Below are 16,183 nucleotides of genomic sequence, written 5' to 3' on the forward strand. Positions count from 1 at the left end.
AACTGGTTGGGGGACTTCAGTTGTGGTGTTCGAAGCTTTTGTAAGTGGTTGGGGGACTTCACTTAAGAAGTGAGCAGTTTGTGAACCTGGTTGGGGGACTTCATCTGTTGAGTCGAGAGCTTGTGCACCTGGTCGGGGGACTTCAATCGTGTGGAGTGCTAAGTGTGTGTAGCTAAGCAGTGGATTCTGCTTGTGAAGTAAAGAGTGAGTGGAGCTGTTGTGGGGGATCAAAAAAGAGCGCGGAGGTTCAATTGTATAACAGAGCTGTCGGGGAACCAGGATTGCTTAGTATAGCTGAGAACAGCTCAGCTTAAACAACTGTTTCATTTACAATTGTGTCGGCTGTGCTTCTGTAAGATACAAGTTTGGTCGAAAGACACAAAAGTTGGTGATAAAACATTTCTTAAATAGGACTAGAATTAGGGTTCGAGTACATTATCCTCGGAGGGTGTTGGTATCCTCATCGTGCTTAATCGCGGCAGAAAAAACCCTGGCTCTATGTCAATGTCCTGCTTTCGATTTTGTCAAGGATACTACAGAACTCGAACAGAACACCAACTTCTAGGTCAATTAAGTCGACCAAAATCTTTTTGCTTAGTGTTTTTTTTAGTTTCTCTAATAGTGCTATCATATACAACAAGTGCTAACCTGGTGCTATAAAGGATTTTTTGGATACACAAACATAACGACGCACCGTTTCGTCGCCCTATATTACAGCCACCAACAGGCAACAGATTCAAACACGCGTAGAAAGGAAAGGAGTTTTGATCTAAGTCCGAACAAGATTTTTTTACAGCCCGAAGCTTTTTACAAAAAGAATATTTACCTAGAGCAGCACTAGCTTAGGACAGATTGGGGCAGCATAAGTCTTTGGTTCAGTAGTGAACAATTAAGTTAACGAGTTAGTTTGAGACGAACGGAAAGTAAACGAAAGTAAGGCAGACCTAACAATGAGCTCCAAATTAGAAAGATTGGTATTCAGCGGGCGTGAAGATGATTTCTTGTATTTTGCTGAACACTTTGAGGCTCGTATGCACTCTTTAAAACTTGGTAAAGTTCTTAGTGGAGAAGCCACCTATCTAGATTATGTGCCAGCTGTTAGAAATAATTCTTCGGAGGAGCAACGTAGGCAAGCTATAGAAAATGGGAGGGAAGAATTAGAAGAGAAAAAGAAGACATTGAGGTACGAGTTAGTTCAGGCTTTAGACAAAACATCTGTTCTTTTTCTTAGACCACATAAGGGTGATGGTACTAGAGCTTGGGATCTACTGTGTAAACGCTTCAAAAGTTTTGAGAGACCCCAGCTACACAAATTGATAGCGTAATTAACTAGCCCTAGGAAGACTTCAAGTGAGAGTATAGTAGATTGTCTCACCAGAGCAGATGATATGCAATACAACTTAACACTAGTGAATGAAGGATTTAGTGAAAAAATGTTTGTCTCAATAATTCTAAAAGGGCTCCCGAAGGAATATGAAAATTTTGCAACACTCGTGAAATACAGCAAAGACGAGAAAACTCTAGAGGAAATAAAACGAGACCTGATAAACTTTGATAATGAAAATGTAAAAACCAAAACAGAGAGCGTATTCTTTAATAAGGAACGGAAATGTTTCAACTGCGAGAGAATGGGACATATCGCAAAAGAATGTAGGTTTAAAAAAACGATTTCTGAACAAACCAAAGCTTCTCAAATGAAATGTTTTAAGTGTGGTGAGCACGGACATATAGCTAAATTTTGCAGAAAACAACAGAAACACGAGAAAAAGTTTGTAAGTAAAAGCAGGAGAACCAACCAAAGGGGCACGCAAAATTTAGTTGAGGAGCAGAATTTAGAAGAAGACGAAGAAGAGATCTTCTTTCAGACGGCGGAAAACAACCTTGCAAATGAGCTAGTTTTAGACTCAGGTGCTACCAGTCATATGATTCAAGATGAAAGTTTATTCATAGATATGGACAAGGAGTATTCTGGTACCATCACTAATGCAAACAGCAGTAAAAATTCAATTAGTGGGAAAGGAACAGTTGAAATTAGGGTTTTGGATTCCAATGGCTTAGCGCGCAAAATAAGATTAAATAATGCATTGCTTGTTCCCAACAACACAAGAATCTGATATCAGTGTCAAAACTTAGAGCAACAGGCAATGAGATCGTCTTTGGTGGGACTTTAGAAATACGAACTAAGAACGGAACAGTTTTCCCTTTCGAGGAAAGAGATAGTTTATTTATCTGGCACAACATTGATTACGGTGAGCAGTGCAACTTAGCGAATGGAGATCCCTTGAGTTTGTGGCATAAGCGTTTGGGTCATAACAATGTTGAGGACATTTACAAATTAAAAGATCACGCAGTGGGGCGAAAAGTAAACGAGCATGATTTAGCAAACTGTGAATTATGTAAGCTAAATAAATCAAAGAAACTTCCAGTACCAAGAGACTCAGGAACAAGAGCAAGTGAAGTCTTAGAAATTGTTCATACCGACATATTAGGGCCCATCCAACCGGAAGCGGTTGATGGTCATAGGTATGCAATAGGGTTCGTGGATAGTTTTAGCAGATATCAGAAACTATATTTTTTGAGGACAAGGGACGAGGCCTTTGAAAAAGTTGAACAGTTCTTTGCAGACATAGGACAACCAGGAGCCTTAGCTTGTGACGGTGCAGGGGAATGTGTGTCAAATGACACAAAACAATTATGTGGACGAAAAAGCGTTAGGCTTGAGTTCTCGGCATCGTATACACCACAAGAAAACGGAAAGGTTGAGAGGAATTGGGGGACAATCACCCCAATGGCTAGATGTTTTTTAGAGCAGTCAGGTTTAGAAAAAAAGTATTGGCCATATGCACTTAACATGGCAAGTGAGATTAAAAATTTCTGTTTCCATTCAGGTATTCAGAAGACACTTCTTGAGGCAATGTACAAGAAGAAACCTAACTTAAAATCTATCAAAATGTTTGGTTGTTCAGCTTTCGTTCATGTTGAAAAAAAACTTTCGTGGTAAGATTGATAGAACTTCTCAAAAAGGAATATTTTTAGGGTCTTCAGACAATAGTAAGACTTATCTGGTAGGTACTCCAAATGACAAAGGGGTCTTTAAGGTTAGAAAATCTCGCAATGTAACTTTCAACGAAAACGAAATGTTTATTGAAGTCAAAGAAAAGAAGGAGGAGATAGTCAACAAGCATCATTCAGATGGTGATAGAGATTTAAACCCGGTAGCTTTCCTTGGTGAAATTGTTAACAACAAATTGCTACCTAAGTCTATTGATGAAGCAATTAGGGATAAAAACTGGTACGAGGAAATGAAGTTAGAATACAACTCATTAGTGGAAAATAAAGTTTGGGAACTGGTAGAGAACAAAGGAGATAAACCCATTGGTAGCCGCTGGCACTTTGCTCTTAAGTTTGGTCCTAGTGGTGAGATAACAAAGTATAAGGCAAGATTCGTGGCAAAAGGATTTAGCCAAGTTCCAGTTCGGGATTACAACGAAACCTACTCACCAACAACACGCCTCTCAACAATTCGAGCACTGATAAGCTACGCAGTATATAAAAAACACGGAGTAAAAACAAACGGATATCAAAACAGCACACTTAAACGCTGACATCGAAGAAGAAATCTTTATGCAACAGCCTGAAGGGTTTGAAAGTTTGACAAGCCAGGAAATCCATTAATTTGTAAGCTTAGGAAAAGTTTATATGGATTGAAACAGTCCGGTAGAAATTTGTACTTAACAATCAAAACTTTTCTCAACCAATTATGTTTTACGCCGGCTATTCAAGATGAGTGTCTTTTCATAAAGAAAGGAGAAAATGGTATAGAAGGATTAGTGTGTCTTTGGGTAGATGATATGGTGATATTAGGATTGCAGGAAGGCTTTTGTGAAAACTTTAAAAATAAAGTTAGTGAGCAATTTCAAATTAGCAGTTATGGAGATCTTAGCTGGTTCTTAAATATAAAAATTGAGCGAACACAAAACGAAATTATGCTAAGCCAAGAAGCATATGTAGAAAAATTACTAGAGAAGTTTAACATGAGCGAATCAAAGACACTGGAAACACCTTTAGATGTTAGCCTGAAACTATCAAAATTAGATTCACCAGAAATAGGCAGCAATGAGCATAGAAAAATGCGATCATGTGATTATAGGGGTATAGTGGGATGTTTGAACTATTTGGCATTAACAAGTAGACCAGATATTGCGCACGCAGCCAATTTATTGAGTTCGTTTGTTGAAAATCCTGGAAGGCGACATTGGAATGCGGCAAAAGGGTATTTACGTTACCTAAAAGGTACAAAATCAGAGAAGATGATTTTTAGACAAAGTGTGAAACTGGAGTTAACAGGATTTTCAGACTCAGATTGGGCAGGCAACATAGACAATAGAATAAGTACAAGTGGTTTTTGTTTAATACTAGTTCAGGTGCAATCAGTTGGGCTAGCAAGTTACAAAAGTGTGTATCTACTTCAACAGCTGAGGCTGAGCTTAACGCCGTAGTAGAGGCCAGTAAAGAAGCAGTACATTTAGTTAACCTATTACGAGAATTAGATTTAGAAATCCAGCAGCCAGTAAACGTCTTTGTAGACAACCAAACAACCAAGCTTGTATTGCTCTAAGTAAAAATTCGATGAATCACGGAAAGACAAAGCACTTTTCATTAAAAGTGCACTTCGTTCGGAATTTAGTCCAAAGTCGACTATTAGAGCTAAACTCCTTACCTATCGATCGCATGCCGTCAGACACACTTACAAAAGCATTGGGGAGGACCAAAGTATCACTTTTTCGTGATGTCCTTCTCGGAACAAACACTTAACATGATAGGAGGAGTGTTGAAAGTATAATGTTAATTGTTTAAAGTATGGAAAGATATACGTACCTCATCCACGTGCTGATTTACATCTTGGTTATTTATGAAATGAGTGAATGCAACAAGGAGCTAACACGTGCTATTTATACTAGATTTGTCCCCAACTTTTCATATTGTTATGTGTGATATGATGACCCTTGATCTTTTAGAGAAGTAAATTATCAGAGTAAATAGCTAGTTAAGATCGGATGTCATAAGAAGTCAAGGAAGTTATAAATTAAAGGTGATCACCATGAATGTAAAAGTGCGGTAATTTGGGGTAATAAATATGGACTGAATTTCGTGTTAATCGCCACAGTTGTCAACCATTATTTCTAATTTAACTATTTGATTACAAGATTTGTCTCTGCGTTGCCATTAACCGACAACAAAATCTAGGGAAAATGAACCGCAATAAACCAGTCCAAATTCCCTAAAAAACTACATTGTCTTTAAACATAATAGGAGTCATACCGGAAGCCATAACAGACCCAAGGTCAGCTGATGATATACGGCATGCTAAAATGGCCGAGATTGGAAACTTCTTGAACATCTCATTGTTGAAGATAACAAATTTGCTATATTAAAAACGCTCGGTAGGTACGTCGCTAAAAAACAACAACTCAGAACATCCAGATTAAAACCAAAAAACCCGATTAGCCGAGATCGCAAACAGGGCTCTGCACAAGCTGACAGTTCTTATGAATGCTTGGTCCCTGGAAACTTTAAACTCAGTAGTATAGACACCAAAAGCAAAATCAATGCCCAAAAAATGTTGGAGCGCTAACTCACAGTTATGAAATTCATTTTTCCTTTAACCTAATTATTAAGATATTCGAAAACAAATGTGGATTCCTTTAATAACAAATGTTCTTACCGAGAAGATTCAAGAAACTCGGGACCCACAATGAAAATTATCAATCTGCAAAAAACAAAATTTTCAAATTTATTGCTTGATGCCTGTTACTCATTAGCAGAAAAAACTTTAAAACTCAGTTTGTTTACACGAGTACGATTTTTATAGTTAACCTAATCGCGGTTATGATGTGATACCCCATCGGCATTCTTCGGTCTTGTCTTATATTTCTTGTACCTATATCGAAAAGACAAGTAACAACAGCTGATAATAAAACAAGACATAGTGGAGCACCCATTGCAGTCAAAAAGGACATTCCTCGTGAACATATTCCATTAGCAGACAAATGTTCCGACTGTAATTATCATAATTGAGTATGAAATAGTCAATATACTGAGCATACAACAAAGCATACCCAAGTTTTAATCTATGGAAAATAAATGATGTAAGAAGAAAAAGATTAGGTTCAATTCACAAAAAAATATTATAACGGGCGACGTATCGAACGCACGGTCATATATGTCATCACACTTTGATGACTATTAAAATTTCAAAATTGACTCCCTGGCTGAACGTAACTTTACCAAAATAACGGAAAATCAACTAGACGTCTTGTTAAGCAAAAACCCAGACTCAATAGTCAACTGCAATTATGATGTGAGCCTCCAAAATGAACTTAAACAAAGCAGTCAACGTTTCCCTGACCACAGATAAATTGTAACATCAGTTGACTCCAATGAAGATAAAATTCGATCGTAAGCGATTGAAGTAGAATAAGCTTTTGAAAAAAACACACTGGGAGACACAAATTAAAAGGTATTAACGAGAAACGTTTTGAATATTTTTGATACGTATTTTGAAGAACTGCTACAGCGATAACATAATTGTCTACGAGAACCAGACCACTTAAATACTTCTTACCGCCCTTGATTTCAAAATTTTCATCAAATCAATAGAATGAGAACAAAACTGTGAATAAACAAAAATATCAAAAATTAGTCAAACTGCACAAATTAACGCGTCTCTAAAAATCAATTAGGATTCTGGAAAAACTTTGCAGAAAACGAGCAATTCTTTTCCAAAGGGAGAAGTTTCAGTGAAACACAGATATAGAAATAATCAAATTACTTCCTAAATTCGTGCTCATTTTAGCAGAACGCTAGCACCAAACGGCATTAAATGGCTGAACTTTTCATTCAGTACTTCACATCAGTCTTCAATAATTCTAATATTCACATTGATAGCAAAATCAACGCAGTTTATTGCAAAGAAGAACGTATTAGCAAAAAATAACTGAAACTAATTCCCAACAAATCAACCGGACCCCACAAAATGAGACAAACTCTTTTGAAAATATACTACAATTCCCTTTGCAAGTCACCAATACATTCACTTCAAACCTGTACAAAGAGACCACGTTTTTCAATTTACTGGAAGATAAAATAAGTTGCAAGAATTTTCCTAGAAAGCAACCAAGCTGATAATAGCTACGTTCACACTGGCCTCGTCTGTTGTTGCCCAGAGTTTCTTGAAGAACTTCGTTTTGATTAAATTTATTGCATCTTTCAATCAAATATTCACTAAGTCAGTACAGTTTTAGAAGATGACCGAATTGTTGCGCCAGAACTCATATATTTCCTGGACAAAAAGTAGAAACAAAAAGACATAGAATTGATCCAAAAATTAAGCGTTCTGTGCATCGACTTTGCGAAGGTGTTTGACACTAAATCGCGTATTTTGCTAATAACCATAACCATATCTCTCGGAACTGGAGGCACTTTTTTAAATCTTAAAAGTATATCTAAGAAGACGCAAGCAATATCTACAGTTTTGGCGTGATATCAACCCTATTAATTGATAGAATTGGTGTTCCTCAAGCACCTATCGTCGGTGCTCTCCTACAAAAAACTCGAGATATGTGATTCTCACCATTCCCTAAGTAGCAGATAGTTAAATTTTACGTGCAATTCTCTCCAATTGATCATGTTAACTTTCATTAATGAGCCATTTTTGTATTTAATTGTTCAAGCCTCAAAATATATCAGCAATTTTTTCAATTTTTCTTTAAAATTGAAGACATTTCGGATTACGTCAAAATCAAAATTTTGCTGCTAATGGAGCACAGGCACATTTCTATTTGGAATTTTACTAACTGCATGCGTCATTTATCTAAAACTTGTATATTTTAATATTCTCCCGTTTTTTAGTAGGTTACCACTCTAACGCAGGAAATAAAAAAATAACTGAAAAACTCACATTGAAAACCTATAGTCAACTCCTTTAATGAGCCAGAGATGGACTGTTTTGCAAACCTGCTGAACGAGGTCTGCGATGATGTAGAACAGAGCCTTGTTTTCAGACTTTGTTAGACAACGCTCGACTAGATACCAAAGCAAATGGCTTCTTCGTTTTTCGTTCTAGCATAGCGTTTTTGATTGAAAAGTATTTAATATGTTTGCTAAGAATTGCCCACGAAGCATACGGGATGCCTACAAACATCACAAGTTCATTAAGGATTTGAAATACGAGAAAAAGATAATCAATGTCGAGAACGCCATCTTGTGTTCTTCTCATGTACAAGAGGAGCTGATCCATCAGCATCAAAAATTGTACAAAGGTTGGCTTCCAGGATCAGATATAAGAAAGAAGATTCACATTTGGACGTGCTCAGGAACATAAAAAAGTTGCGCGTTTTCGCGTATCTTCATACTCTACCTCCCTGTTGCACACGCCACGCGATGCGCGCTGCTGTAGAAGCTAAATAGGAACCATTGTAGAGGACGGGAGACTGTTTTTCAAAATGCTTAATAATTTTTTTCTAATCTTGATTCTAAATCACAGCACGCTATTTTGCATTGCTGTTTATCATTTCTTCTTTGACTTTATTTTTGCTGCTTTCCATTTTCCATCTTTCGCAAAAGTTGCTTTAATTTTCTGCTACTGTCAGGATTCGTAAAAAAACATAGGAGTTGACATGCCGCACCGATATGACGGACTGTTGTTTTAGAGGATGGGCTTTCTTTTCATTGATAAAAAAATTATTAAACCCCTAAAAGAAGTGAAAAATGGTAAACGCTTTCAACTCCCTAAACAACCACATTATGTGTTTTTCACAAGGTGCACTAGGTTATCTTCTGATTCAATAATTCATCGATAATCTCCCTGAGTGCTCGACAGAGATGGACAACTTTGGTTTTGCTGATATATTCAAAATTCGTTTCAAATCATTCCGAAATGAATAAGGTAATTAGAAACATAGAAAACGGGTTTAAAGCAAATTTAGCCTAATTGCTGTGATGAACTTATTAGATGATCTCCGTGTCTGTTTGTCTGAAATTTTTCCCAGCCCTAGAGGATTTTTCTTTTTGTCCCACTGATTCCCCAATTTACCCCCAAAACTAAACTGGCACCACCAATGCAATCGCCTACTGAGCCACAATGCGATATTTGTATACAGCAATGTAATCCTCTAAAAACTGTGAATTGTGTAAAAGGCAAAAAATGTATACGTTGGTCATGCTTGCTTAGGAATCCTGAACTCTTCAATTTTTAAAAGAATGGTTTTCTGGTCGTTTAAAACATTCTCGCCAAATTTTGCTGCTGAACTATCAGCCATTGACAGAATATCATCTATCGAGACGAAACTGGAATGCGTCTATTCACCAAACCGCGACATTTCTGATCCTTGTGATGAAGTAGCGGTGCTTGGAAAACTAACCTATTCCTTCCTGAATGCGGCTGAAACTGGACTTAGAAGAAATAGAAATGATAGCCCTTTAAACGCCAAAGCATTGCGGGCAGCAGAAAAGTAAAGCTGAAGAATTTGTTTTGGAACCTACACAAAGAAAACAAAGCTCTTCTAGGGAAGTGAAGACGGGAACAAACACAAGCTCCTCGGTATTATCAGATGTTAAAAACCCCCCTACTTGTGTTAAACGATGTTGAGTTTCTCAATATCCGTCAGATTTCTAAACCAGAGTGACTGGCTTAGCTACCCAGTGACCAGATTTTATCACGACCCCTTTCACTTTGTCTTTAAGTTCGATGATGAAGAAATTCAATCATCCAATTACTTGTCCAAAAAAGTTAAAGTTTCCAAATTTAATCAAGACGATACTGCACATGAATATCTTATTTGTAATAACCAAAAATGACTGAAGATGGAAAATTCCTTATTTTCAGAAAAAAATCGGCTCGTTTTTTCTTACACAATGCTTGTTCTGTTCGTATAAGACAAAAAACTAAAACTTCTAGAATTAAACGAAATTCATACTGGATTATGTGTTGAATCTTGGATTACTAATACATCAGATGAAAACTTTCTACTACAACAATATTGTCCATAAAGAGGTGGAGGAATCTAACTTTTTCACAGATCTCACCCTCTATATCAAAATTTGGAATTTTTTTCTGAATATTTTGAATGCTGTTTCATGATACTTAAAGAATAACGAAAAATTTCACTATTTATTGTTGTTTATTGAACTCTTGGAGGTAAATTCAAATATTTTTTTGAGAAGTTCACCCATTTTTTTGAGGAGAAAATGTTGCTTTTTGACAGAATGCTTCTGCTAGGTGATCTGAATATCTCTTTGACGAAATCCAATGACGCTTCAGCATTATAAATTCCGGACTTTTGCTTAGTTCTTCAAGTAGAAAGCGAAATTCATACAGGAAAAGGGCTTCTTGATAATGTCATAACCTCCAAAAATATGTGCATTAAAATTACAACAAATTCATTCCTTACAACGTCAGGTCATTCAATAATTTGATTTTCGTTGAACAATTGATTAAACCACTTCTCCTTAAAACAGTGAATAATAAGGAACAGGACGATTTTTTTGGGCAATTATCTCTAGTACGTCTGCGCTCAACAGAATCCCGACGCGTTTTGTAAATTTATATCCTGACTCTTATCCATCCGTGCTGTTGAACTTCTTAGATTTTTCTTTAGAATTTGGAGTTTTTCCACAGGCTCTGAAAACAGTGGTTGTAAAAGCGTACATCTAAAAATTTAACCCCGATTTCCAAGACTTAGAGAATTATCGTCTTACATCAAGTCTAAGTTTTATCTCAAAATTATTAGAAGGTGCTGTGCTACAACAAGTGAGAGATCATCTGGAAAGCAACAAAAATTTTTGCAAGTTTCAAAGTTTTTATAGAAAACTCTTCTCAACTGAAACAACACTCCTTAGGATAACCAATGATATTTCGCTAAAATTAGCACATGAAAATGGACGTTACTCTTTGGCTTTTATATATCAGCCGCATTTGATACTATAAACCCTGATACATTTCTGTCTTTTCTTGAAAATATTCTAATAAATGGGCATCGTGTTTACAGCTTTATGAGGAGTTACCGCAGTGGTAGATCATAAAAATTTTGTTTGATGGCAATTCTTCAGCAATTCAGTCAATTGAAATGGGTGTGTCGCAAGGCTATGTTTTAGGTACTCTCCCTTTTACCTAATATCGGTAAAACATCAGAAATTTTATTTACGAAGCTCAGTGTGAAATGTCATTTTAAAGCTCATGACGAGGTTGCTTATTTTCTCTGTAACAACAATGTGTCTCAAGGAGTTTCCGATTGAATTTCCGGCACTCTGCAACAATGGTTTAATGTTGCGAAGCTGTGGATAAACACAAAGCAAAACAGAATTTATGATTATTGCGTGAAAGAGCTCTGTGATATTCAACTGCCAATGCATTCTAAATTTTCGGGTAATGTATTGTTTTTGTGCTTTGTTTGAGATGATAAACTCTCTCTTTCCAACCAAGTTAGTCCAGTGTGTGCAAGTTGTTACTATATCTTGCGTACAACCTACCCCATTGTCATAATACGACTCCTCCATAACTTGATAATGATATATATATATATATATATATATATATATATATATATATATATATATATGATAATCCTATGTTAATGTACTTGTGTATTATAGATGTCTGATGTTTGATTCAATAAAAGCTTAACACTCGAGCCGTGTTCTCTGTCGTCCACACATCAATTTTATTGAATCATCTACATGCGATTCCACATCCTGATGGAGTCTCCGACACCGAACCTCTTCCTCACAGACTCACAAGGTAAGGCGTTGAGGTTTCCTAATTTTAACGTCTTGTCCGCCCCGGGAGCGCGAATCAAAGACTTCTACAACTTCCTTCCACAGCCAGGTCAGTACGAGACCATCGTGCTGTTCGTTGGTGGGAACGACCTCTTCAACGGTCGAAACCCCTCATCAGCCTCTGAGTTGGACATTGCCAACGAACTCTGCCTCCTCGCTGACAGGGCCTGCACGCTTGCACCGAGAGTGTTTGTCATTGGAATCCCACCAAGACACTATCAGCCGCAGAGTTCGAAACATACCAACCAAATTCTAGCAGCAGAGGCCTCGGGTTGGTTGTTTCGAGGAATTTCCAAGGTCATCTACGACGAGGACCTCCACGTTCGAAGGGACCGGGTCCATCTAAATCACAGAGGACTCAGTGGGGTGAGAAGCATCCTCAAACAACGGGTCCTCAGAGCCAAGTTCAGCGAGCGAGTGGATCGAGAGGGCCACACGGGAACCTTCTACTGCTCACACCGCCGCTGCATTTGTGGCCTTTCTCGAAACTAGGCTACTCTTCTAAGCCCCGATACTTGTTTAAGTATCACCGGCTTCACAAATATCAACCCCGATACTTCTTTAAGTATCACCGGTTGCTCCTCTGTTTGTGTATAACTTGACTTACATCGGTTCCCCAAAAGAAAATCGAGATGAAGTTCAAACCACCTGACCTACCGGCAACTCCTACCCCGGAACAATGGAAGTGGTGGAAACGTTGCTTTGCAGATGGACTGCGCATTAATGGCACCACCACAGATGCTGACAAGCTGGTCTTCTTGCGAACCTACGTAGGGGCCGACTACTTTGCGCTTGTTGAGAGTGCTAACGGCTACAACGATGCCATAGCGACACTAGACAAGCAGTTCCTGAAGCCAACAAGGGTCCTGTTCGCGCGTCACCAAGCCTTAAGTGCTAGGCAAAAGGAGGACGAAACTGTCACACAGTTCTTTGGACGTTTGAAACGCCTGGTCGGGAACTGCGAATGTGCCGACCTGGACATTCAACAGCACAAGGATTATTTAGCCCGCGATGCCCTAATTGCGGGACTTCGTTCCGACACGATTCGTGCGCGGTTGTTAGAGCTGGAGGATTCCAAAGCCGATATTGATAGCTGTGTTTCCTTGGCAAGCACAATCGAGCTTTCAACGGACTTCTCAAAGTCTTTCAAGTCGCCCGAAGCATCAGTTGTTGCAGTTGCGGATACGAATTGTGCAACTTCCACAATGTCATCTACAAAACCTGGTACACAACGGTGTCGCTCCTCGTCTGCAGCCATGTATGCTTCCCCTGAAAGCAACAGTAATGGGGACCAAACATTCGCATCAGTTCTTTGTGCTACAGGAGCGGCCAGCACTGTGCAGGCAGAAATTTTCTTCAAAGAAGAGGGAACGCCCGTGCAGGGAATGATCGACACTGGTTCGACCGGATCATTCGTTACTCTGGAAGCAGCTTCAAAACTCGCCCTCAAGATCAATAAGAAGAGGAAAAAGACAACTCTGGCCAATGGAGACACCTTGGTAACTAGTGGATCGACACAAGCAACAATTGTCATGAACAAAAACGAGTATAATGTAGCGTTCACAGTCGCTAGGTCGTTGGTCGCAGACGTAATTATTGGACTGGACGTGCTTCGAAGGCACCATGAAGTGAACCTGATTTTCAATGGTCACCGACCAAAAACAAGTCTGATATGCGCCTCATCCACGCAACCTGGTTTCCCAACAATGCAAATTGACCCACCCGTAATTTTTCGCCTTCGGTTTACAAAGCAAAGCCTATCGCTTCAAAATCACGGAAACACAATATCGAGGACCGCAATTTCATGGACTCTGAAGTTAAAAGGATGATCGCGGATGGGATCATCACAGTCTCCACGTCCCCGTGGCGCGCCCAAGCCTTCGTAAATAGAGATCACAAGCCCCGCATGGTGATAGACTACTCCGAAACAGTGAACCGATACACCTGCAAAGACGCGTTTCCCTTTCCGGATATGCAAGTGCTCTTGGACAAAGCAGCCCAGAATACTGTATTCTCCAAAATCGACTTGAAATCAGCTTATCACCAGGTCCCGATAAAAGAAGAAGATCGCCCATTCACCGCCTTTGAGGCATGTGGCCAGCTCTTTGAATTCACCAGGCTCCCCTTTGGCCTCACGAATGCCGTCTCCGTCTTTCAATGGGAGATGCTGTCCTTCATCAAACGGAATAAGTTAGAACGAACTTTGGCCTATCTCGATGACGTCATCATAGGGGGACGCACAGTGGAGGAACATGGCGCAAATCTAGATCACTTCATGGCGGCGGCAAAGCGAGAGAGCCTCACCCTCAGTGAGGCGAAGTGCGTTTTTCGTACCAAAACCGTCGCAATGTTGGGACACATTGTGGAAGCTGGAACAAAACGCTCGGCCCGGAGTGAATACGCACCCTCCTAGATTACCCGGTACCAGAAAACCAAGCCCAATTGAAACGCCTAGAAGGCTTCTTTGCCTACAATTGCAAGTGGATAAAGGATTTCTTCACTAAAATCTCACCGTTGCTCAAAACACGGAAGCAATGGGTTTTTCCCCTGGACTCCGAATGCAAGTCTACAATTCAAAAACTCAAGGCAGAAGATGGAACGGCCATTTTATGGCTTCCTGTACCAGGTGAGCCCTTGGTCCTTGAAACTGACGCCTCCGGCTCAGGGATTGGTGCAACCTTGAGTCAACAAGGAAAACCCGTCGGATTCTTCTCCCGTACACTATCCAAAGTCGAAACTGCATACGCAGCTGTTGAACGCGAAGCGATGACCATTGTTGAGGGCTTTCGACGATTCTCGGATTTGTTACGCTGCTCGAGAGTCCTGGTAAAAACTGACCAAAAAGCGCTCTCATTCATCTTCAGTCGCAATACGTCACGGGTAAAAAATGAAAAGTTAGTCCGATGGAGACTAGAGCTCTCACAATACAGTTTCGACATTAGTTATCATAAGGGATGCGAAAACGTTTCTGCCGACGCCCTTTCCAGATTGGCTTCACTCGAGAACAAAACCTGCCATTAGCTCCACAGGGATCTTGCGCACGCAGGCATCACACGTCTCTACGAATACGTTCAGCGATATAAGCTTCCCTTCTCTGTCCTAGAAGTCCGACAAACGGTAACAGATTGTCAAACTTGTGCCCTCTGGAAGCCCAAGTTTTATCAGCCACCAAAACAACAACTCATTCAGTCAACTAGACCCTGGGAAAGGTTATCCATCGATATCGTGGGGCCCAAAGAGATATCACAGTCTGGAAATCAATACTTATTGACTGTAATCGACGAATATAGTCGGTTCCCCTTTGCCTTTCCACTCCGCAAGATTACATCAAGCAGTGTGAAAGGCTGCCTTGCTCAACTCTTTTCAATTTTTGGTCCTCCGAGTTTCATACACTCAGATCGTGGCACCCAGTTCCAATCAGAGGAATTCCAAGAATTCTGCTTCTCACGGGGTATCGGTCTCTCTCGAACGTCACCGTACCACCCCAAGGGAAACGGGCAGAACGAAAAACACAACGGTGTCATCTGGAAGTCCGTACAGTGCCTTCTCCACTCGGAAGGCCGGAAAGGCTCCGCCTGGGAGGATCTCTTGCCTAGAGCACTGTCCGCCCTTCGAACCCTCATCAACACCGTTACCCGCGAAACTCCTCACGATAGGCTGTTCAACTTCACAAGGAAGGCAGGAGGAGGTGTCTTCGCCCAGGCGTGGTGGATACGAGCCGGCAGTGATGCGTACTTAAAAAAGCACGTCCGAAACAAAGATGAGGTGTCTGTTATTCCTGTGAAAATAGACGAGGTCGTAACACCGAATCTGACGAGGGTGAGCTTCCCTGATGGTAGAATAGACACCGTCTCTGCCGGGGACTTGTCGCGAAGGCCAACCGACGACACTTTAAACATACCTTCGCCGGCGTCGGAGGACGTTGAGATTGCTAATAGGGGATCACAGGATAACGATGTATCAGTCATAGATGACGACCAGCCAGCGGCCACTGTTCCTGAAGCCACCGCCACTGCGCCGCGAAGATCAAACAGAGATGACGACCAGCCAGCGGCCACTGTTCCTGAAGGGACCACGACGGCACCGCAAAGATCAAACAGGGTCCGAATCAAACCTAAGCATTTGGAAGATTACGAGATAAACATAGAGTGACAAGAACTTGAGTGGGGAAGAATGTCATAATACGACTCCTCCATAACTTGATAATGATATATATTGGAAGTCCGTACAGATATATACTTGTGTATTATAGATGTCTGATGTTTGATTCAATAAAAGCTTGACACTCAAGCCGTGTTCTCTGTCGTCCACACATGTCGTGCAAGTTGTTACTATATCTTGCGTACAA

The 16,183-nt window shown here is 40.0% G+C and overlaps 2 protein-coding genes across 2 annotated transcripts in view; both read left to right on the forward strand.

Annotated features, from left to right (window-relative positions):
- LOC142340622 (RUN and FYVE domain-containing protein 2-like) overlaps positions 1 to 16,183 on the forward strand; it is a 208,602-nt gene that overhangs the window by 131,193 nt on the left and 61,226 nt on the right. The window lies entirely within an intron of this gene.
- On the forward strand, positions 12,468 to 13,664 carry LOC142344221 (uncharacterized). Its single transcript, XM_075395811.1, has one exon. The coding sequence runs from the start codon at positions 12,468 to 12,470 to the stop codon at positions 13,662 to 13,664; it is 1,197 nt and encodes a 398-aa protein (XP_075251926.1).

Source organism: Convolutriloba macropyga, chromosome 1 (genome assembly GCF_964194025.1).
Source record: "Convolutriloba macropyga chromosome 1, txConMacr16.3, whole genome shotgun sequence".
Classification (NCBI taxonomy): domain Eukaryota; kingdom Metazoa; phylum Xenacoelomorpha; order Acoela; family Convolutidae; genus Convolutriloba; species Convolutriloba macropyga.